Below are 17931 nucleotides of genomic sequence, written 5' to 3' on the forward strand. Positions count from 1 at the left end.
AAGACAAACCAGGGTAGGTAAGGGTTAGTGGCTAACGTGTAAAGAGTAGTTCCATAGACATCAATGGAATTACATATGTGGAAGTGGTCCTTTTACGCCCAGACCAATGATGCAGTTAAACCTAAATAGTAGAATTCAAATCTAGGATTTCGGCTTAAATGCTTTATATTAAGATAATTCATAAGGTTATCCTATGCGTACATAAAGCTAAATCCACTGTATTTAATTAAGCTTATTGTGCATAGAAGTGCAGTTACAAGCTACCACCCTTTTATGTTTTCCTGGGAATAAGCACCATTGAAAACAGTGGGACTTACTTCCAACATAAACCTGCTTAAGAATGCACCGCCCCAATCCTAACTAAGCCAAGATACTTCTGTTTATACGGGCTGTAGTAGGGGTTGTTTATAAGCATATTCTGGGTTTGATTACTTTTACTTAAAATACTAAGGTATAACGGTCATGGTATATGGTTTGCCACTAGTTAGCATCACTTGAAGAGACCTGTACCTAAGCGCATGCGCACCTTTAAGCCTTACAGCCCATTCAACGTTGACCCGAATTCCTTGGGTGTAAGGACATTTGAATGGATGCAGTCTCCTGCATACTGGGCTGCCAGGAAGTACCACTAAACAGGTAGATTTATGCATGGAATCTGACGACGGAGCTGCAATCCTACTTGCTTAGAAATCTGTAGGAAAACGTCGTTGATTTCGAAGGGGCAGAATGAAGCCCTCACCTTCTAAATTATTTTGGCGGGGCGGGGGTCAAATATTTTTCTCGACATGGGTTGTCAACCGGAGTGAAGGAAGTGAGCTGTAGTACCATCTGTTATTTGCCCCTAACTGAAACCCTGAACATGCTGTGACCATATTTACTCTCTAATAAGTGGAAATATTACTAGAAAATCCCCCTTTTTTGTTAACAGGATAGACAATATTCTTTCTTATAATTAGTAGAAGCTGTGTAGCCGAAGGACCAAAAGTTCTCACCCGAACATGGAATTAGTAGTTTGTTTTTTTTGTTAAGACTTTGTTCTGGGTGCTTATAATCTTGTTTTTTAACAATTCAAACCTATGAAGTAAGACCCACTGAATTCAATAGAGTTTAATTCCAGGTAGTATTGTAGCCTAAGAACCGTGCTTCTTTACGTGTTTGTAGTTGGGAAGGGGGAAAGAGCGAAAGTTTATAATAAAGTTACGATGGACTATTCCAAAGCTAATACCACTTAAAAACCTACAACTGCATAGCTTCCCTTCATATGAGGAAGCTTGTTGTTTTACACGGTTTGAAATCGAAACAAGATATTTTCTATCCAGGCGAGGTTCCGACTTCTTGTTCACCACTGGAACTTCGACAGAGTTTAACACACCTGATTTTGGGCGCCATGCAGACAAAATTAATCGAAGTCCTATTGACTTTAGTGGGCGAGTGAAACCCACTTGGCCCACGTAGAACCCACGGAATTCGGCCCCCAAGTCGGTGTGCATAAGATTGAAGTCTCCAGATCGCTTGGCAAATGGTTAAACTAGCCCTTTGCTTTATCGCCCGTCCAAAATTCATATTTATAACTATATTACATAAATATCGGTATAATATGGGAAGGCAGACAGGAAAACTTTGTTTCGATTTCAGTGATACCTCTGCATTTAAGCTGCACCTGAGTAGTCCTTCCCAAAACACGCCAGTCATCGCAACAAGAAATTGACCAATATGGTTCCAAAGTTCCAAACCCTTTTCTTAAAGCTGGGAGAAAGATGGAGGGACAGAGAGAGAGAGATCTGTCTGAAACTCTATGCACCCGAAGCGCTTACGGCGGAAATGCTAGGCGCTTCTGGTACTAGTTTGAAAATTCCATGAAATGAGTAACTCTGATTATTCTGAACAGCTTTCTGTTTCGACCGAAGTACTGTGAAACTACCAGACTCTACCCGAAAGTCGAATTAGGGCCTTCTTTTACTATGATGAGGGTTATGCTTTCAAAGGTGCGGAAGGTTTCGACGTCTTTTCGCTTGGCTTTCTTTACCCCAAACCACTTCAGAAATTCTGCAGTCATTCATTCAGCTTGAGAAATGCAACTGAATTTCCTTAAAATCAGTTTCACGTCTTTCCTAGAGACTGGTGGCCTAAGCTGCTATGGAGTGGGCGGGTGAGAAGTTTTCTCATGCACTAGTAACCTCGAAATCAAAGAAACAGTAAACGAAGAACTGTTGGAAACCAGATCCACGCAGCTGCATTTTGGTCAGCGTTGAAGACACCATCGGGCAATGTTGACTACTTTTGAGGTTGCCACACTAGACATACTTACTAAGGAATCGCACTGAAGCCAGAGGACCTTCCCTCTCGGTTAAAATGTTTTGGATCTAGCTACAGATTTCAGTGCAAATCCAAAGAAAACAATCCTATCCGCGTCTACCGAGAAGGAATTCCCATCGAGTTCAGTGTCCTTTACTGCTAGGAAAGCAGGTACAGGATGGCTGCCTGATTGTGGCTGGATCGTGCCCAAGTATTGCAAAATTGCCCATCCACTTGTAAGGGAAACGGATCTCAGCTCTAATAGTGAACTCCATATCCACCCACCCCCATGGGAAAATAATTTTTCATCATCCTCATTCAGGGGGAAAAAACTAAAAACAGGCGGCCGACAGAGAAAGCTACAAAAGCGGCTTGGGTTATTTAACTTGAGTTGTTGGGTGTGGAGTGGGTTAGGAGTTGTCCCTGTCTCTTTAACCATTCTTATACTCGCAACAGTACTGCCCCATTCAAAGGGAAAGGCCAAAAATAAGGATGGGGGGTGTCTTCTAGCTAACAAACAAAAGCAGAAATCCGATCCAAAGCTCGGATTAGGAAGAGTCTTGGAGTAAGTCGGTTAGCAGGTCACTAACAATCACAGAAGGTCTCAGACCTCAGTTACTCCTCTGAGGTGTTACAGCCCCACCATCCCAGCCACCGTCCCCCCGCGACGCCTCCCAGCTTCCACAGGTCCCATCAAGGTGTCCGTACTTCTGGATCCTTTCATTATGGTTTCAAAGACACGTCTTCACACAAAGAAGGGTGACCCTCCGACATCCCGACTCAGCAAAATTCTGGGCTAGCCTAGAGAGCTCGAAACGTTTACAGTCAGAAGAAAATTATCCAAATGGAAAGACCTTCCTGGTGACGTTACCAAACGGAAACCAAGCGGCCTCACGAAGCGTTAGATCTCAAGAAAACGACGGATCTGACCCCCCCCACCTCGATGGCGGCAGCAAAAGAGAGCAGCTCGTTTGACCACGGGGAGAGCCAAGTGAACAAATTTTAAACCTAGCTAGCACCCCGCAAGCGGAAACATGGAAAGGACCACATAACTCCTTAGAAACAGGCCTCACAGACATAATGAAACTTACTTCCCAGCTAAAAGTGTCGACAATCAGGAAAGTCTGGCTGGAGGAAGGGACCCAACTAAAACCATGACTTCTGGTGTGTGTGTGCTAAGGTAGAAAAGGTAGCTCATTGCACCTTAGGCTGATGAAGCCAAATTTCCTTCCATTAGGATTAGGTCCCTTCAGGCGGGCCCAGAAACGGCAGACACCGTCCTTTCTAGAAAATAGTTATCTCTTTAACAAGCCTTCAAAGCAAAGCTGAGGAAGATAGACAAACGTTTCCCGGCTGCAAAAAAAATCCGAAGCATACACGCTTAGCTGTTTTCTTCCTGCACAAATGCTATGTTAGCTTGACACTCAGCGCCCTAAAGGAACGTGGAAAGAAGCCCCCTCTCATCTGCCAAATTCGCCTCCAAAAAAGTATACCTATCCGAGACACACTTACGAGGAAGTCAGTCCCACTGAAAGCTTTCCTCGTGGTTAAGTGCGTCGAAGATCGGGGTCCCAGCGTCGACTGATCAAGCCCCCTGCCTTCTTCATCTCCTCCTGGCCACCGCTTCCGAGAAGAGGAGGAATGGACATAAAATGTTCGAGAGAGAAAGAGAGAGAGTTGACCTTACCTGATCTCTTCTGTGCCTGTTGTGGGGAAACAAACGCAAGCCATTTCGTGTTAATCACCAAATTGCCATAGACGAGAGTATTTCTACTTTCCAGAACCGTTTGATAGCACAGACATCATATTTCCATTTACTGTGACCTCCCCTCTTCCCCCCCCACGCCCCCCCCCCAGTCATCAGCAGACCAACTGGGCAGATAAGAAAGATGCTGTCAACTTTGCTCCAACTAGTTTACCATACAAGGATTGATCATCTTCACGAGCCACTCAGTGTTTACCTCCAAGTCCTCTTTTGTCCAAGCAGCCCTCAGCGACTCGACAAGAGCTGGTTCTCCAGCGAGGCCCTTGTGTACCTGCTGGCCTGACTGATCATATATATATCTCTACAGGCAGATGCCTCCTCTGGGGCTTTGCTTCATTTTCCAGCTGCACTTCCATACAACATTTGTGCCTTCATAAGAACTGATATTGTGGCAGGATTCCTAGACGATACTCAGGGGGTGGGGGAATGGAACTGGCCATCTTTTCCAATGGGTGAGTTGGGTGACATTTTCTCCCTTTAACAAGCAATCCGTGGAAACGTCAAAACCTGGTTCTGAGACCAAAGAAGACCTTGGGAGAGAAAAGGTGGCTTGATATTGATCCTCAAATATGAAGAAGCTCTGAGCCATTATATGCAATTCCTCCCCTTTTACCTATGGGGTGTTTAGAGTCCAGTGGTGCAAACAGTGGCTAGAGTGGGACAAGGGGATAGAATAATATATTCTAACCCCTTGTCCTACTCTAGCTGCGTTTTGCACCATTTGATTAGACATCCCATAGATATAAGGCGAGGGAATGCTCTCTCCAATATCCGCATAACATAGTCCAGGCGAAGAGATGGGAACAAAATGGTCAGCCTCCATTAGATTCCATTACCCGTTGTGGTTGTTGTGGTTGTTGATAAAGTCCACAGGCCTCTCATCATTTTTTTCATGTGGACAAGGATAGAACTTCCATGCACACCAAAAGCTCGTTTTTTTCCTCCATCGTTCCACTTTTAATCACTTTCCTTCCCTTTTCTCCTCCCAGTCACTCAGCACAACAGGCAACACCAATCTTACAAGGCCAGGGTGATTCCCCACCCCCACCCCTGGTGTAATACAGATTTACCCATTTTAGCCTATGGACGCAGCATTAAGCACACTCATTTTAAAAACGAATTTCCCTGAAATCAAGGATGGTCCACTTCCAAATCAAACGCAGCTGGAACTTCGGCCTTAAACGAAATTATGCTTATTGCAGGGCTAGTCCAAATTCTCAAAATATGTTTGGAGGGAAATTTCGATTAAAAAAAAATATTTTTAAAATAAACCAACAAACTAAACCATAATGGCTTGCATCAGTTCAAACAGAAGTATACCCTGGGGGGGAGTCTTTTTTATGATTAAACCTCAATGCTATTACGTCATTTCTTTAAAAAAAGAAAAGGCGAGAGAACGAACTATAATTTTGCTAGAGCCGTTTTGTTTGCATTTCTGCTGACTGATATGTAAATACAGTTTGAACTGTGTTTGCTTGGACTCTAGAGGTCTATAAAGAGACGAATTCACCTTTTCTGTGGAACAAGCAAACAGACTTTAAACTAAGCCGACATCAGACAAAGTGGAAGCCAGTTTATTTAATCGAAACTAAATCTAGTCGCAGTAAGATAAGTCAGTGTACATAATCATCCATTACAGTCATTACCCCCACCACCAAATATGTGTTTATTAGCTCGTCCAGATAAACTCGATCCATTTATTTTCCCGAGGCTCTTCGGGACAAACACGTTTCCATGTTTTTTCTTCTAAGGCCTAACTTTAGGGCTGCGGAGGTGGGGGCGAGATGGGGGGGGCGAGACAAGAGACTACTAAAGTACCTTCAGGAATGCTGTTTTATAACCGCCTCCCTTCCCCTGTCAGTCTCAGTCAACAATTCATTTACTTCAGGAAAGAAAAAAGGAGAGAGAAAAAACAACTATAAAATTTTGAGATCCCTTAACACAGTTAAAGAGAGTTGGGAATTGTGGGCACGTTATTTAAATAAGTTTTGCTTTTGTTTTTTAATTCCAAGAGCTGAACTCTACTGGATGCGCCTCCAAACCGAGAGATTTATTATTGGCGAGCTTCTCGCTGCTGATTTCCCTTTGCCAAGACCCTCAGCGCAGTTATTTGAAGCTTTTTCATTTAGGAAGGGTGGAAAAAAGAATCACAAAAAAAGACACACTGGCGTTTGAAATGACAGCCTCGAGTGCTCCGTTTTGGGCTCCGCGGATGCTAATTTTAGCGCAGAGGTATAAAAGGCGACTGGGGGTGGGGGATAGAGAGAGAGACCTGATTTAGAAAAGGGGGAAAAAGGAACAGCTGGAAATGTTTCTACCGCACTTGACCAAAGTCTCTCACTTTCTCGCTCTCCCTCTGTAAACAAGAGGACTACATTTTACATATTGCACCGAATATTTAATATCTCTCTGCTGACACACGTGACGAAGAGTTGGAGACGCATACATGTGCACATATCGTTATATCAAGAACCAAGCCTCGATCCCAGCCCCCAACCCCACCCTACCCTCGCCACCAGCCCTAGAGGGGAGCGGATTCTCTGCTTCGGCTGTGTAGCCGTTTCGTTTGCGCGGTGGTTGAAGCTCTTTCTGCCTGTACAATTCTCACCCCATCATTCACTTTTCTCTCTCTTTCTCTGGGTTCCTGCGCCCTTCACCCTTGCAGATATAAATATATTGGATATATCAAGCCAAGCTAGGATTACGTATCCGGCCAGGGCTCCTAAGCAGAGAATGATTAAACCCTTTTGCTTGATCATTATCCAGAGATGCCCGTAGACCGACGGTTTGCAGCGCGATCAGCCGAGAGCTTCACGTGGGCTCTGCCTCGCAGGCTGCTTTGGGTTTTGGTTTGTTTCTCCCCTGCCTACAACTCTCTGATGTCCGATGGGCAGAAAGCCGCTTTACTTGGATGTAAAGCCTTTTCGTTTTGCTCTCCCGCCCCCTCCCCTGGAAACTCCTTTTCTGAGCGCCGCCTGTTTCTTGGCTCGTGACGTCGTGACTTCTTCTACCGGCTTAAAACAACGGGAAAGTTATAAAACTATTCTCAGTTCATAGCCATTGACAAATCTACCTGGCCTGAATATTGTGCCCTCTCCCAATAAGTCGAACAAATGTTGAAAATCGGAAAGGGAGGGCAATATATATATATATGCATATACGTATATATACACACACACACACATATATATATATCTCAGACACCCCCAATACACTTTGTGTGTGCGCGCGCTTCAAGGTTAATTCAATTTACACGATACACCTCGTGCACAATAAACTATCGTTTTATTTTGATTATAAATAAGATGACTGTACTTTCCTTAAAATACAATTACATAGGAAACCTTTGTAGAAATGGTGTTTTTACAAGTTAATAAATCTGGACGCTCTTTACAAAGACTTGATATCCACCCCCCCCCAACCCTGTTAGTACGCTCCTCGTTAGCTTCCTTTCCCTGCATTAACAGCATCTTAAAAGCACCCTTTTGGGATTTCGATTAGTGGGTCTGCAAATATTGTCTTTCCTCTGCGAATGACGCCACTTGGATTTCCTTGTCTCCGTGCCTTGCTACTTATCTCGGGCAGGACTCCCTGTCGTCGTATTCTCTAGTTAATCGGGAATATAACATACGAATCGATCCTATATCTGTATGTGCTGATCAGTTTCCCCGAAACGTGGACCCGATCGTCCTTCCTGGGCCGCTTTCCCCGTTGAATTCAACGGGCCTTGGGAAGGAAGCTTACATTGCGCAAATTCGGCTCCCGAATTGCATTTTTTTCTTTTTCTTTTCTTTTTGGAGGTGATAGGAAGGTTGGGGAAATAGCAAAGGGCAATAAGAAAGATAAGTGATCTTTATAATTTATTAGAAACTCCTCAGGAAGTATATTTAAAGCCAAATATATCTACATAAGTTACAAGGGGCGGAGAGAGAGAAAGGAAGATAAACGTGCGCCAAATAATTTCACCGATCTGTGGACATCCATATTTATTTATTTTTAAAAAGTGGGTTTTCCTATTTCATTTTATTTTATTTTTAAAAAGTTTTGATTTGTTTGGTAGATCGTTGCTTGATATATTCCTTTTAATCAACAAAATAGTCAGGATACTAAAAACTATGGGTTTAGTCCAACGTTTTTGACAGCATTATACAGCTACAGGTTCACATCGAACATAAGGGGGAAGGGGAAGCTAAGCCGTGATAGCACCCGCGTTTCCATCCACCGTCTGGGCTGAAGGCCAGCGAAGGTTCTCCGTCTGTGCATTGTTTTTGAAGAGTGTGTGTTTGTGGGGGAGGAGGGGGGGACGCTAAAGTTTTTTGGGGCGGTGAGGGAGGGGAGAAAACACCCACCCTTCGCCCCGAGGGTTTTTTGTTTTTTTGTTTTTCTTATCTGTACATACAAGCGTCCACGGGAGATCCACCTCACGCCGCGGGCACACGGTCCATCGTGGGTCTCAGGGGCCACCAAACTCCTCCAGAAAAAACGCTCCGGGGCCTTCAGCAACACGGCAGCCATTTCACAACTTAAGAAGTCTGCTTCTGGTCCTCTCGTCTGTCCCAAGGACACAACACCCCACCCCACAGTTCTGATATTTTCTTTTTAAAACAAAAACAAAAACAAAAGCAGAAAAAAGGAGAAGAAGGGAAGAAGTCAAAGGAGAAGGAGGAGGAGGGTGCGTGTATTTGTGTGTGTTTCTGTGTGCGTGTGTGTGTGCGTGTGAAAAAGAAAAGGAAGGGGTCAGCCCGTCGGACAAGGACGAGGTGGTGGGCCCCGTCGGGGCGGCCCCTTTCACCAGGTCCTCCCATATAGCAAGGTGGAGCAAGACATGGCCGTCCCATAGTCCGAGCTGGACGAGTTCAGGTGGGACAGAGCCGACACCTGGCTCTGGAGGGACGAGGGGCTGCTTCCCGCGTGTTGGCCCAAGTCTGGCGACTGGCCGGCGCTGCTGGCTTGGTGGCTCTGGTGCTGTCCCAGGCTGGCGCCGTTGGAGGCCACGGTGATGGCGGTGGCGGCAGCCTGCTGCTGGTGGTGGCCCTGGAGCGCCGCCGCTGCCGTGGGCGTGTTGGAGCCCGCCTGACAGGGCTTGCCGTCCTTGACCAGGACCGGGACGGCCACCCGTCGGGGCGAGTGCTGCTGTTGCTGCTGCTGCTGCTGGCAAGAGGCGCCGTCCTGCTGCATCTGTTGCTGCGCCGCCTTGTCCTTGGCCTGCCGCTTCATCTTATAGCGGTGGTTCTGGAACCAGATCTTGACCTGCGTGGGCGTCAGGTGGATCATGCTGGCCAGGTGCTCCCGCTCGGGCGCCGACAGGTACTTCTGCTGCTTGAAGCGCCTCTCCAGCTCGTACACCTGCGCCTGCGAGAAGAGCACGCGGCGCTTCCGACGGGGCGTGCTCTGCAGCGGGGCCATGCTCTTGCTCACGTCGCCCAGAGAGCTCAGACTGCCCATGCCGCCCATGTTCATCCCCGACGACGGGCCCATGAAGCGGGAGACTGTGGGAGGGAGGGAGGGAGAAACAGCGGGGGAAGGAGCGTTAATCAGCGGAACCAAGCGCAAAGCCCAGGAGGAGAGGCTCCGGCAGACCCGCGGGTAGCGGGCTCGGCCCGCACGCCGGGAGGCCGAATCCGGTTATCGGGATCAAGATCCACAAAGGGGGGGGGGGGGAAGGCCATGGTTGACACGTCCCTAGACATGATAATAACGACAACAACCATAATAAATGCTAAACAATAATATCTGGTCAAATCCCCGCAACACTAATACCAGTTTACATCGATACCGGTGAAAATGTCAACTCGCAAGATGCTGAAAAATCGGCAGAAATCCGTTTCTAAATCGGATTTGAAACGGATAAGGTATCTGGTGGCTTTGTAGAGTACGTTCTCCACCCTGTAACCCGCCCGCCCCCGGCCTAAAACAAGAACAAAAAAATATTCTCGTGGAGAAGTGGCAGAAAGGGCCAGCGAGGAGAATTCAAATTTAGAAAAAGGGACATTTTGCTGGGGTGTACATTCCAGCGTTTTCATGCGTATCTGTCTATCTGTCTATCTACCTCACACATACATTCCTGCATACATTAAGAAAGGATAATCTAAGGATAATCTAAGAACCATATGCTCCACTTTTTGCAACGCTGTTTACACCTTGTAATTTGTAAAAAAAAATAATAACCTGTCAAAAAATAATAAACGTTACTTCCCCTCCCTTTTCACATCCTTTATGGGCTATCTATTTCTCTCCGTTTATTAATTCCCTTAGACGTAGTCCAGAGCCTGCCTTCGTACTTCTAAAGCAGATCCAATTCATTTCGCACCTGTTCAATTTTTATTTACACTTTAAAGGGCCACTGGAACCTCATCGTCTTCACGGACTCTCGCCTTAGGGTTTTATTTGAACAATTTGTTTGGCGTCCAAACATTTTATTATTTCCTATATCCAAGCGCGCTCCCCCACACGTTTTCTTTTCTTCTGGGCGCGCATTATTCTTTATTCGTAAGTCCCTTCCTTCCCTCCTGGTCTCAACCACCCACATTTGTCCAATAAAACGCTTCTCCTCTCTTTGTGAATGCGCTTAGCCGCTGAGATTAATCATAAGGCGCAAGATATGCCCCTGACTCCCTCCAGCCAAAGCCAGGAGCAGACCAGAGCCCAGGAGTCCAGGACAAGGTCAGAAACCGGTTGCAATTTTTGTTGTTGTTATCATTAACACACAAAAATTGGGGGAGTGGGCGGGGGGAGCAACATCCAGACCAGCTTCATGCCAAATGCTCCCCCTCACGAGCACCTCCGCTCTAACTGCTGCCCCACACTCCCCCGTCTGCCTGGGACCGCGCGTCCGCGCCACGGGGAAAGGTGGAGAGAGAAGGAGAAGGGGGGAAAGCTCGGAGCACTTACTTGTGGAGAAGCGGGGGTCCGGATTCGCCCCGTACCAGCCGGTGGCGGAAGCGCTGTTCCTCATGGTGTCCTGGTAAGGTGGAAGGTCTCCCATGTTGCCATTGCAGTAGCCCCCCATGGCGGTGTGCGAGAGCTGAGGGACCCCGGCGGCTGTCATGTGGTAGGCAGCGGTGACCGTCCCGTTGTGGCCCATGGGGTGCTGCTGCATGGCCGGCTGCGCCACCTGCGACTGCCTGTAAGCTGCCAGAGGAGCGCCCAAGTTACTCCCCTCCATGGCCACTTTCTTGTAGCTTTCCTCCAAGGGGCTCAAGATGTCAGACACTGAGAAAGGAGTCGTATGCTTTGGGCTCATCGACATGATTCGGCGGCTGGGGGGAGAGGAGGGAAAAAAAGGGAAAGGGGAGGCAAAACTCTCTCTCTCACTCTCTCTCTCTCACTCACTCTCTCTCCTTTTTTTTTTTTTTTTTTTTTTTTGCCAAATATTCTGGTGTGTTGCCTCCACGCCGATCTTGTTGGATGAACACGTAACCGAGTGGACCAAGTCCGCCTTAATTGGATTGAGTGGAGGCTCAGAGCTGCCTTTCGTTTGTTTTAGCCAGACGCCAGGTTTTAGGCTGCCACCAGAGGCGGGGCATAGGCACTAAAGCAACAAGACAATAGAACCCCACATCTTGCCCGAGATAATTAGCGTACATGCTGATGACAAGGTAAACACCTTTTAAGTCCCCCCCCCTCCTTTACTTCTCAGGCTTTCCCACCCGAACCACCTGCCCACTCAGCCTTTATTTTTTTATTATTTTAATATATATATATTTGTATATATCATAAGCCTTAAAAAAATTAAAAATGCAACGGTTGAAAGGGAAAGTCCTGCCTTCTCCCCTCCCCCGAATCAATCGGTTTATGGATTTATTGTTCGGGAGGGGTGCGAATCGAACCCTAAGGCTGGAGATGGGGCTCTAAAGAGGTTCCAATATGGAGAAAGGAGGATTGGGAGAGGCGCGCTGGGGGGGGAGCTTTATTCCTTCCCCCGCCCCGCCCGTGGGCGAGTTTCACAAAAAGGAAGCCCGTTCGGATCCTAAGCCCTCTTTACCCACTACCACCCAACTACCCACCCACCGCCCCACACGCTCCCCCCATTCACCCCCCACACTTCCTCCTCTTCCTCCTCCTCCTCCTCCTCCTACCTCAGTCTGAACGAGGAAGGTCAGGACTGAAGGACTGGATTTAGCCACCACCAAGCACCACCATCACCCGCCCCCGCCTCCCCTTCGTAAGCACCCGAGGAAGAAAAGAACAGTCTCTGTGTGAAATAGCACCGGGATGGAGCGTTCCTACATCGCCAAGTTGGCAGGAATCCGCTCTCTGGCCAGACATTGGACGGAGCCTCGAGAGAGGCGCGGAGGGTTGTCTAGAGCAAACTACTTGTGCCTTATCAGCGCTGCTTAGGAGGCATAAGCTATAGAGCCTATAGGAAGCTTATCTGTCCGAGGCTCCCAGCGCATCCCCTCCCCGCCCGCGCCGCCCGCGCCTCGCCAAATATATGTTCTCTGTACATGCAATCATCTGATCGTTTTGTCTAGCTCGTTACACCGCAGGCAGATGGAAGCTGGAACTTTGGGGTGGGGGTGGGGGATGTTGCGCGGGGTGGGTGGGGGGATAGAAATGTGTGTAAAGCAATTGTATAAGGATGATGGGCTGCTGGAAAACACATTAAAGCTAAGAGCCCGTTTGTTATTTTCCAATAGGAACAGTGTCACGCACTCCTCCGGGCCACGTCTAAAGCTTAAAAGCAGCTTCTCGGGTTATTTATGAATCAGAGGCGCCAGGGATGGAAAAGACCTGTTAGGTCATCACCCTGCCAGTGGAGAATTGTGTCTTTCATTTCCTAATATTCCGCTCAGCCTAATTGCGGCCACCTCGGTGTCAAGAGAAATCGAGAGCTGCCTGGGGGACGGAGGCTTGAAGGCGGCTCCACCACGATCCACAAGCCGGTTAAGGCGCGCTGCTGGGGGTGGAGGGGGAAGAGAGCCTCGAGGGGCACGATCCTACGCCCCGCTCAAGCGGGTGGAGGATTTCCCCGGTTGATTTTAATGGGCATGCGTGGGTGTGTCGGATCTGCCTCTTCATAATGGCTCGGTTCCAGAAAGGTCTGCTTAGGCGGCTCGTCGATCCAGGGGCGCGCGCCCTTGCTCCAAGCGATATTTAACACGCGCAAGTTCCGCAGGGAAGGGAGGGAAGAATCCCATCGTTAGAAGGGAAGGCGAAAGGCGGTGGGCGGGCAAAGAAGAAAAGGAAAATAACGCAAAGTGGGGAGGGGAAACTCAGCCCCTTCCTCACCCAGGCCTAGAGCGTTGGCACCTAATTTAATAAAGCGATTCTTTCAAGCTGAAGGAAATAGCAAGGCAAGGGAGGGGGGCAATTGACTTGGTAGGGTTTTTGTTTTTTGTTTTTAATAATAATAATAATAATAATAATAATAATAATAATAATAATAATAATAATAGAGTCTCAAATAACAGTTAGGTCCTAACAGTTAAGTAATTGCCCCTGGTAAATATGTTGGCGTCTCTCGGCTGGGGTTGTGCTTTTAAAACAAATAAATAAATAAAGGCGAAAGTGCACTTGCAGCTACCCGGGGATAACTAAATATCTTTGTCTAAAGTGGCGGCGTAAATGGCCAGTCGCTTTGTCACTGGCTCGATATTAGTGCCTAAGGATCATTTCCCTTCAATTGGGAACCTCTCGTTGAGGAGGCAAGAAAGCGCTTAGGAGAAAAGTAGGTGCCCACAGAGGAGACTTCCCAGCCTTCAAGTCGAAGCCTGCGCGGTGATTATACTTTGCCGCTCGGCAAGAGGTGAGCTTCTCCACGCCAATATAATTGCAGCAACTCCCCCCCCCCCATCAGCCCCTCCGCTTCCCCCTCGACTTCTCCGGCGCCAAGTTACAGATAGCTGCGGTCTTAACGCTGCAGTCCCAAGCGCGCTCGGAAGTCGATGCCGTGGAAATGAATGGGACGGACCCACACCCCAAGTTGAGGTGTACAGGGCGAGGGATGCTTTAGGCTAGGATCTGACGCGGCGCTTACGGTGGAAACAACTTTCACGTGTGTGAACCGCGTACAAGTAACGCACCGCCCTAAATAGATTTCTTGGAAGGCAACCAAAGGGAACTTCGTTCCCAAGACGTTTTCTTCGAATCGGAGAGAGTATCTGGGTTTTGGGGAGTTTCTGGATTCGTGAAGAAAAGGGGAAACTTTAAAACTTAGAAATCTGGGCACTTCTGAGCCCTGTTTTGACGCAAATGCTGGGACGGGGAAAGGGGTCTCTGAGTTAATGCGCCATTTCTTTCTTTGCTTTTTTGGGGAAATCTATTCACCGAAGTGATTAAAATAATTTAGTTACTGGGGAATCGAAAGTTTTCTTTCCCTTCCCAAATGTATTTTTTTTAGAAGTGATTGGTGATTTCATGACTGTTCGGCTAATAATTATAATGAGAATGCAAAACACATAGTAACACCAAAACTAGTTATAAGGTCATAAAACTATGCTAAAATACTGAGGGTGAATTTCAATATCTGTACTACAGCTTGAATTTATGGCCGTAACAAAGAATTTATAATATTTGGTTGTACTAGTGACTCTTTTGATTTCTTGAAAATATCTCAACTTTTTAATAAATACGTTATATAGATACAGGACTGGCATACTTATTGGGATAACGGCTTTTAGATTCCCCCCTCCCTCCTTTTCCTACTTTTATATACTCAATAACTTGATCGTTTTAAGGAACTGAACTCAGTTCACTCTACTCATCCAAATAGTTTACCATTTTATATATATTAAAAAATGTCTAGCAGCAGCTCAAACCATTAGGATTGTTCAGTAAACATTTTAGGGTGCATTAGAGACAGAGGATACGCACACGCACATACTATATACTCAGGCACAAATACACATTACTAGAAAATATGGATCTCGAAGGCTTCCTTACAATTAAACGAATCTGCCAACGTGTACTGCAAGGTAGTTCCTACTTGGGCAGGGGAAGATGCCTCTGTTGTTTTGTGATATATACAACCAGCATGCACTGATATTATTTGTTTTCTCGTTTATTTCTTGTAACGAGTGTGGATTTCATCATCTTCTAAAGCCCACGCCCGCTCGACTCCAATATTTTCTTGGGAGTGCTTCTTGGGGTGGAAAGGAGGATATTTCGTATGTGCTCCCCTTTAGGCGTGCCTTATTAAGTTTGTTTATTTTTTAAAAAAATGTGACCGTTTTCTTGATGAGGAAGAGGGAATACCTGTCCACCGTGGGACTTGGCTATTTCAGATAGGGATGGTTTGATCATTCTATCTTCACGTGAGTGTCATGCGGGAATTTTGTCATAGAATTAAATTGGAATTTTGCAATGGAACTAAACAGGAGGTGGATCGCCCCCTGAGGGAAGATTTTCAATGATACACCCTGAGCCCCAAACCAGTTGAGCCGAGGCGTTTGAACCGAGGCCGATTTACGGGGCCCCGGTCATATTTCCACCCGTTCCTGAGCAGCTTTACTTGGTATTGGAAGTAGTTTCCCTTGATTTAAAAAAAAATCTGACCTCCAGCATCAGGGAACTTTGATTTTGCACCATCGATCATTTCCGCAGATCGATTCGTTACAATGTCCATATTAAGATGGACCGACTCCTTAGCAATTTCGTGGACTCGGATTGGACTACTCTGGAGTAAACGGGTGGCACTGACCTTTACTCCAGAGTAGCCCTGGTAAAATTTATTTGACCTGTGGGGATTGAGCGGAGAGCGGCTCGTTCTTAATTTTAGCCCTCATTCGCATTTGGAAAGCCGGGCGTGTCTTCATAGCCTGCCTCTTAAACCGAATTAAGTTCCGCTAAAGTGAATCGGGTTTACTTCCCGAAGTACCAGGCGCTGTCAGAGGCAAGCCCGTTCACGCTCCTCCGGATCGGCTATATGCTTTCCCACAGCTAATCAATCCAATTTAATCTCTCCTCCTCGAACTGGCGAGGAAAGTTTCCTTTGGAAATCTCCCTTTCCAGCTCAATTTGGAGGGAGCCTGTCTTTGCACAAACCACCGACGCCTTCCTTCTCGGTGCTCACTGCTACTAGCCTAATCACACCGTATCCTTTCACCTGGCTGAATTAACACCAATCAGTCAATAAAAAGAAGAAGCGGAATGCAAAAGTAAAGAGAAAGGAGGAGAAAAATGCAATGCCTTTGGCCTGTTTAAAGGATTTCCCCCTCGGCCCATGCCCTTCAGAAGAGTCACTGTCTCCCAAACCTCCCCCCTCCCCCCACCTCCCGGTGTCTGCGAAATGCTTTTGATTTACTGTCGGACGGCTTCAATAGTTTGACCCCACAGAATCCGACTGATAACTCTCCACGTTGGGTGGAAAGGGGGCGGGTGGGGAGGAGAAGAGGGGAAGACTTTCTTACTCAAACGGTGCCAACCTCAACGCGGACGATGCCCCCCGAACCTGCAGCGTCTTCCAGGCTCCTCCACACCAGATGACGGGGACTCAGAGGAGTCGTTTCTCGAAAGGAGCTCACCGGGGCTCTGCGGAGAGAGCTCACCTCCCACCTCCCACCCCCCCTCCAGGCTCCCCTTGCCGCCCTTCAGGGTAGCTGCCAAGCGCTTTCCAAGTGAATGGAGAAAACTGGCCATTAAAAGCGGGGGCGGAGAGGGGCTGCTTTAAATGGGCAAGCTCCGACTAAATTGTAAATTGTGGATTCTACTGGCAAGGCCGTTTGGGGGCTGCCGCGTGAAGGACCCCTGAAGGGAGTAGCCACAATGACCGGGAGGAGTGGATTAGAAAGTGGCATTTCTGCAAAGGTTTGGGAAGAATGGAGGCGCTTCTCTGTGCTAGGAAGGAAGGAAGATAAATAAGGAGAGAAAATCTTTAATAAAACAAGGTATCTCTTAGAAGTCGCAACGCAGTAGGTTGGCTTTAATTTTTTTTCCGGCCGCACCCGAAATAGAAACAGGACCAAGGTCCTGCTGTTCAGCAGGCCTCAATGAGGCGCTTAATTCAGACCCCCGACAGAAGATTTCTTGGCTAGAGGTCAACCCCTCCTTACGAAACTTTCCTTCCAAAGTGAGCGTGCTTAAGATGGCGTTCTTCGCTGTGAATGCTAGAGACGCTCTTGCTTAAATTAAGCACCCGCTTAGGCACTTAATGAATAACGCCCTTAAACCAGAGTGGTCTCGCCTAACGTCTTCCCAAGACATTTATTTCCTTTCAGCTGGGAGGGTTCAGGAACACTTTATCAATTCTCCCCGATTGCGCAGAGGCTGGATTTCAGGAAGCGCCCCCCCCCCCCCCGCACGATCCCCCTCCGCCTTTCCAACAGGTTTCTTCACAAAGCAAGCCAACCTTGTTGGACTTCGGCTAAGGAGCAACCACCACATTTAAACACACGGAGGTTGGACTTCACCCATCCCTTCAGGCTCCCCCCAAGGGTGGATGTCAGTCTCATAAGCGGCGCAGTTAGATGATTCCTAGACTCTGGACAATCTGAAGCCTGCCTCCACCTTTTGAGGCTGAACTCTCTGTGTTTCCAGACGTTGCTCCAATGCCTTCAGGGACCCTCCTGCTCAGTCTGCTGAATGGGGCCCTAGGCTTCTGCCCGGAAGTTCTGCCCTGACGGCTCCCTGAGCGCCACTGAAACAAGGAGAACGAATTCCGAGTCTGAGCTGTTTTTAGAACCACTCGTTCAAATAAGGGGGCTGGGGAAGCGGGTTTAAGTGGAAAGAGTCCTGACCAAATTGCAAACTGAGGATTCTATTGAGGCTGCAGTCTTAACGACCGCTGGCGGGAGTAGCCACAATGGACTGAGCTGGATTATTGTGGAATGAGTGCCACCCTCACTTCCCCAAAAGATCTGTGGCTTAGCATTGATTTTGGAAGAAGCGGGCTTTGTTTGACCTCAGCTGATAGTCTCTTCCACTGAAAATCT

At 47.5% G+C, this 17931-nt stretch overlaps 1 protein-coding gene across 2 annotated transcripts; it reads right to left on the bottom strand.

The window, feature by feature from the left end:
* Positions 1-7328: 7328 nt before the first annotated feature.
* On the bottom strand, positions 7329-16459 carry NKX2-1 (NK2 homeobox 1). 2 transcript variants are annotated; one of them, XM_083619051.1, is made up of 3 exons: positions 16452-16459; positions 10952-11319; positions 7329-9549 (listed from the first exon to the last, which is right to left on the bottom strand). In XM_083619051.1, the coding sequence occupies exons 2-3, from the start codon at positions 11307-11309 to the stop codon at positions 8849-8851; spliced, it is 1059 nt and encodes a 352-aa protein (XP_083475177.1). In that variant the 5' UTR covers positions 11310-11319; positions 16452-16459; the 3' UTR covers positions 7329-8848. The 2 variants fall into 2 exon arrangements, with proteins under 2 accessions (XP_083475177.1, XP_083475176.1); XM_083619050.1 differs by lacking the exon at positions 16452-16459 and adding an exon at positions 12139-12455.
* Positions 16460-17931: the final 1472 nt, after the last annotated feature.

This window comes from Podarcis filfolensis (genome assembly GCF_964270895.1).
Source record: "Podarcis filfolensis genome assembly, chromosome: 1".
Taxonomy (NCBI): Eukaryota; Metazoa; Chordata; class Lepidosauria; order Squamata; family Lacertidae; genus Podarcis; species Podarcis filfolensis.

Coding starts and splice junctions, on each gene's coding strand:
- NKX2-1 (XM_083619051.1), bottom strand. CDS start 11,309: ATGTCGATGAGCCCAAAGCATACGACTCCTTTCTCAGTGTCTGACATC. Junction 9,550..10,951: donor GGACCCCCGCTTCTCCACAA/GTAAGTGCTCCG, acceptor TCCCTCCCACAG/TCTCCCGCTTCATGGGCCCG.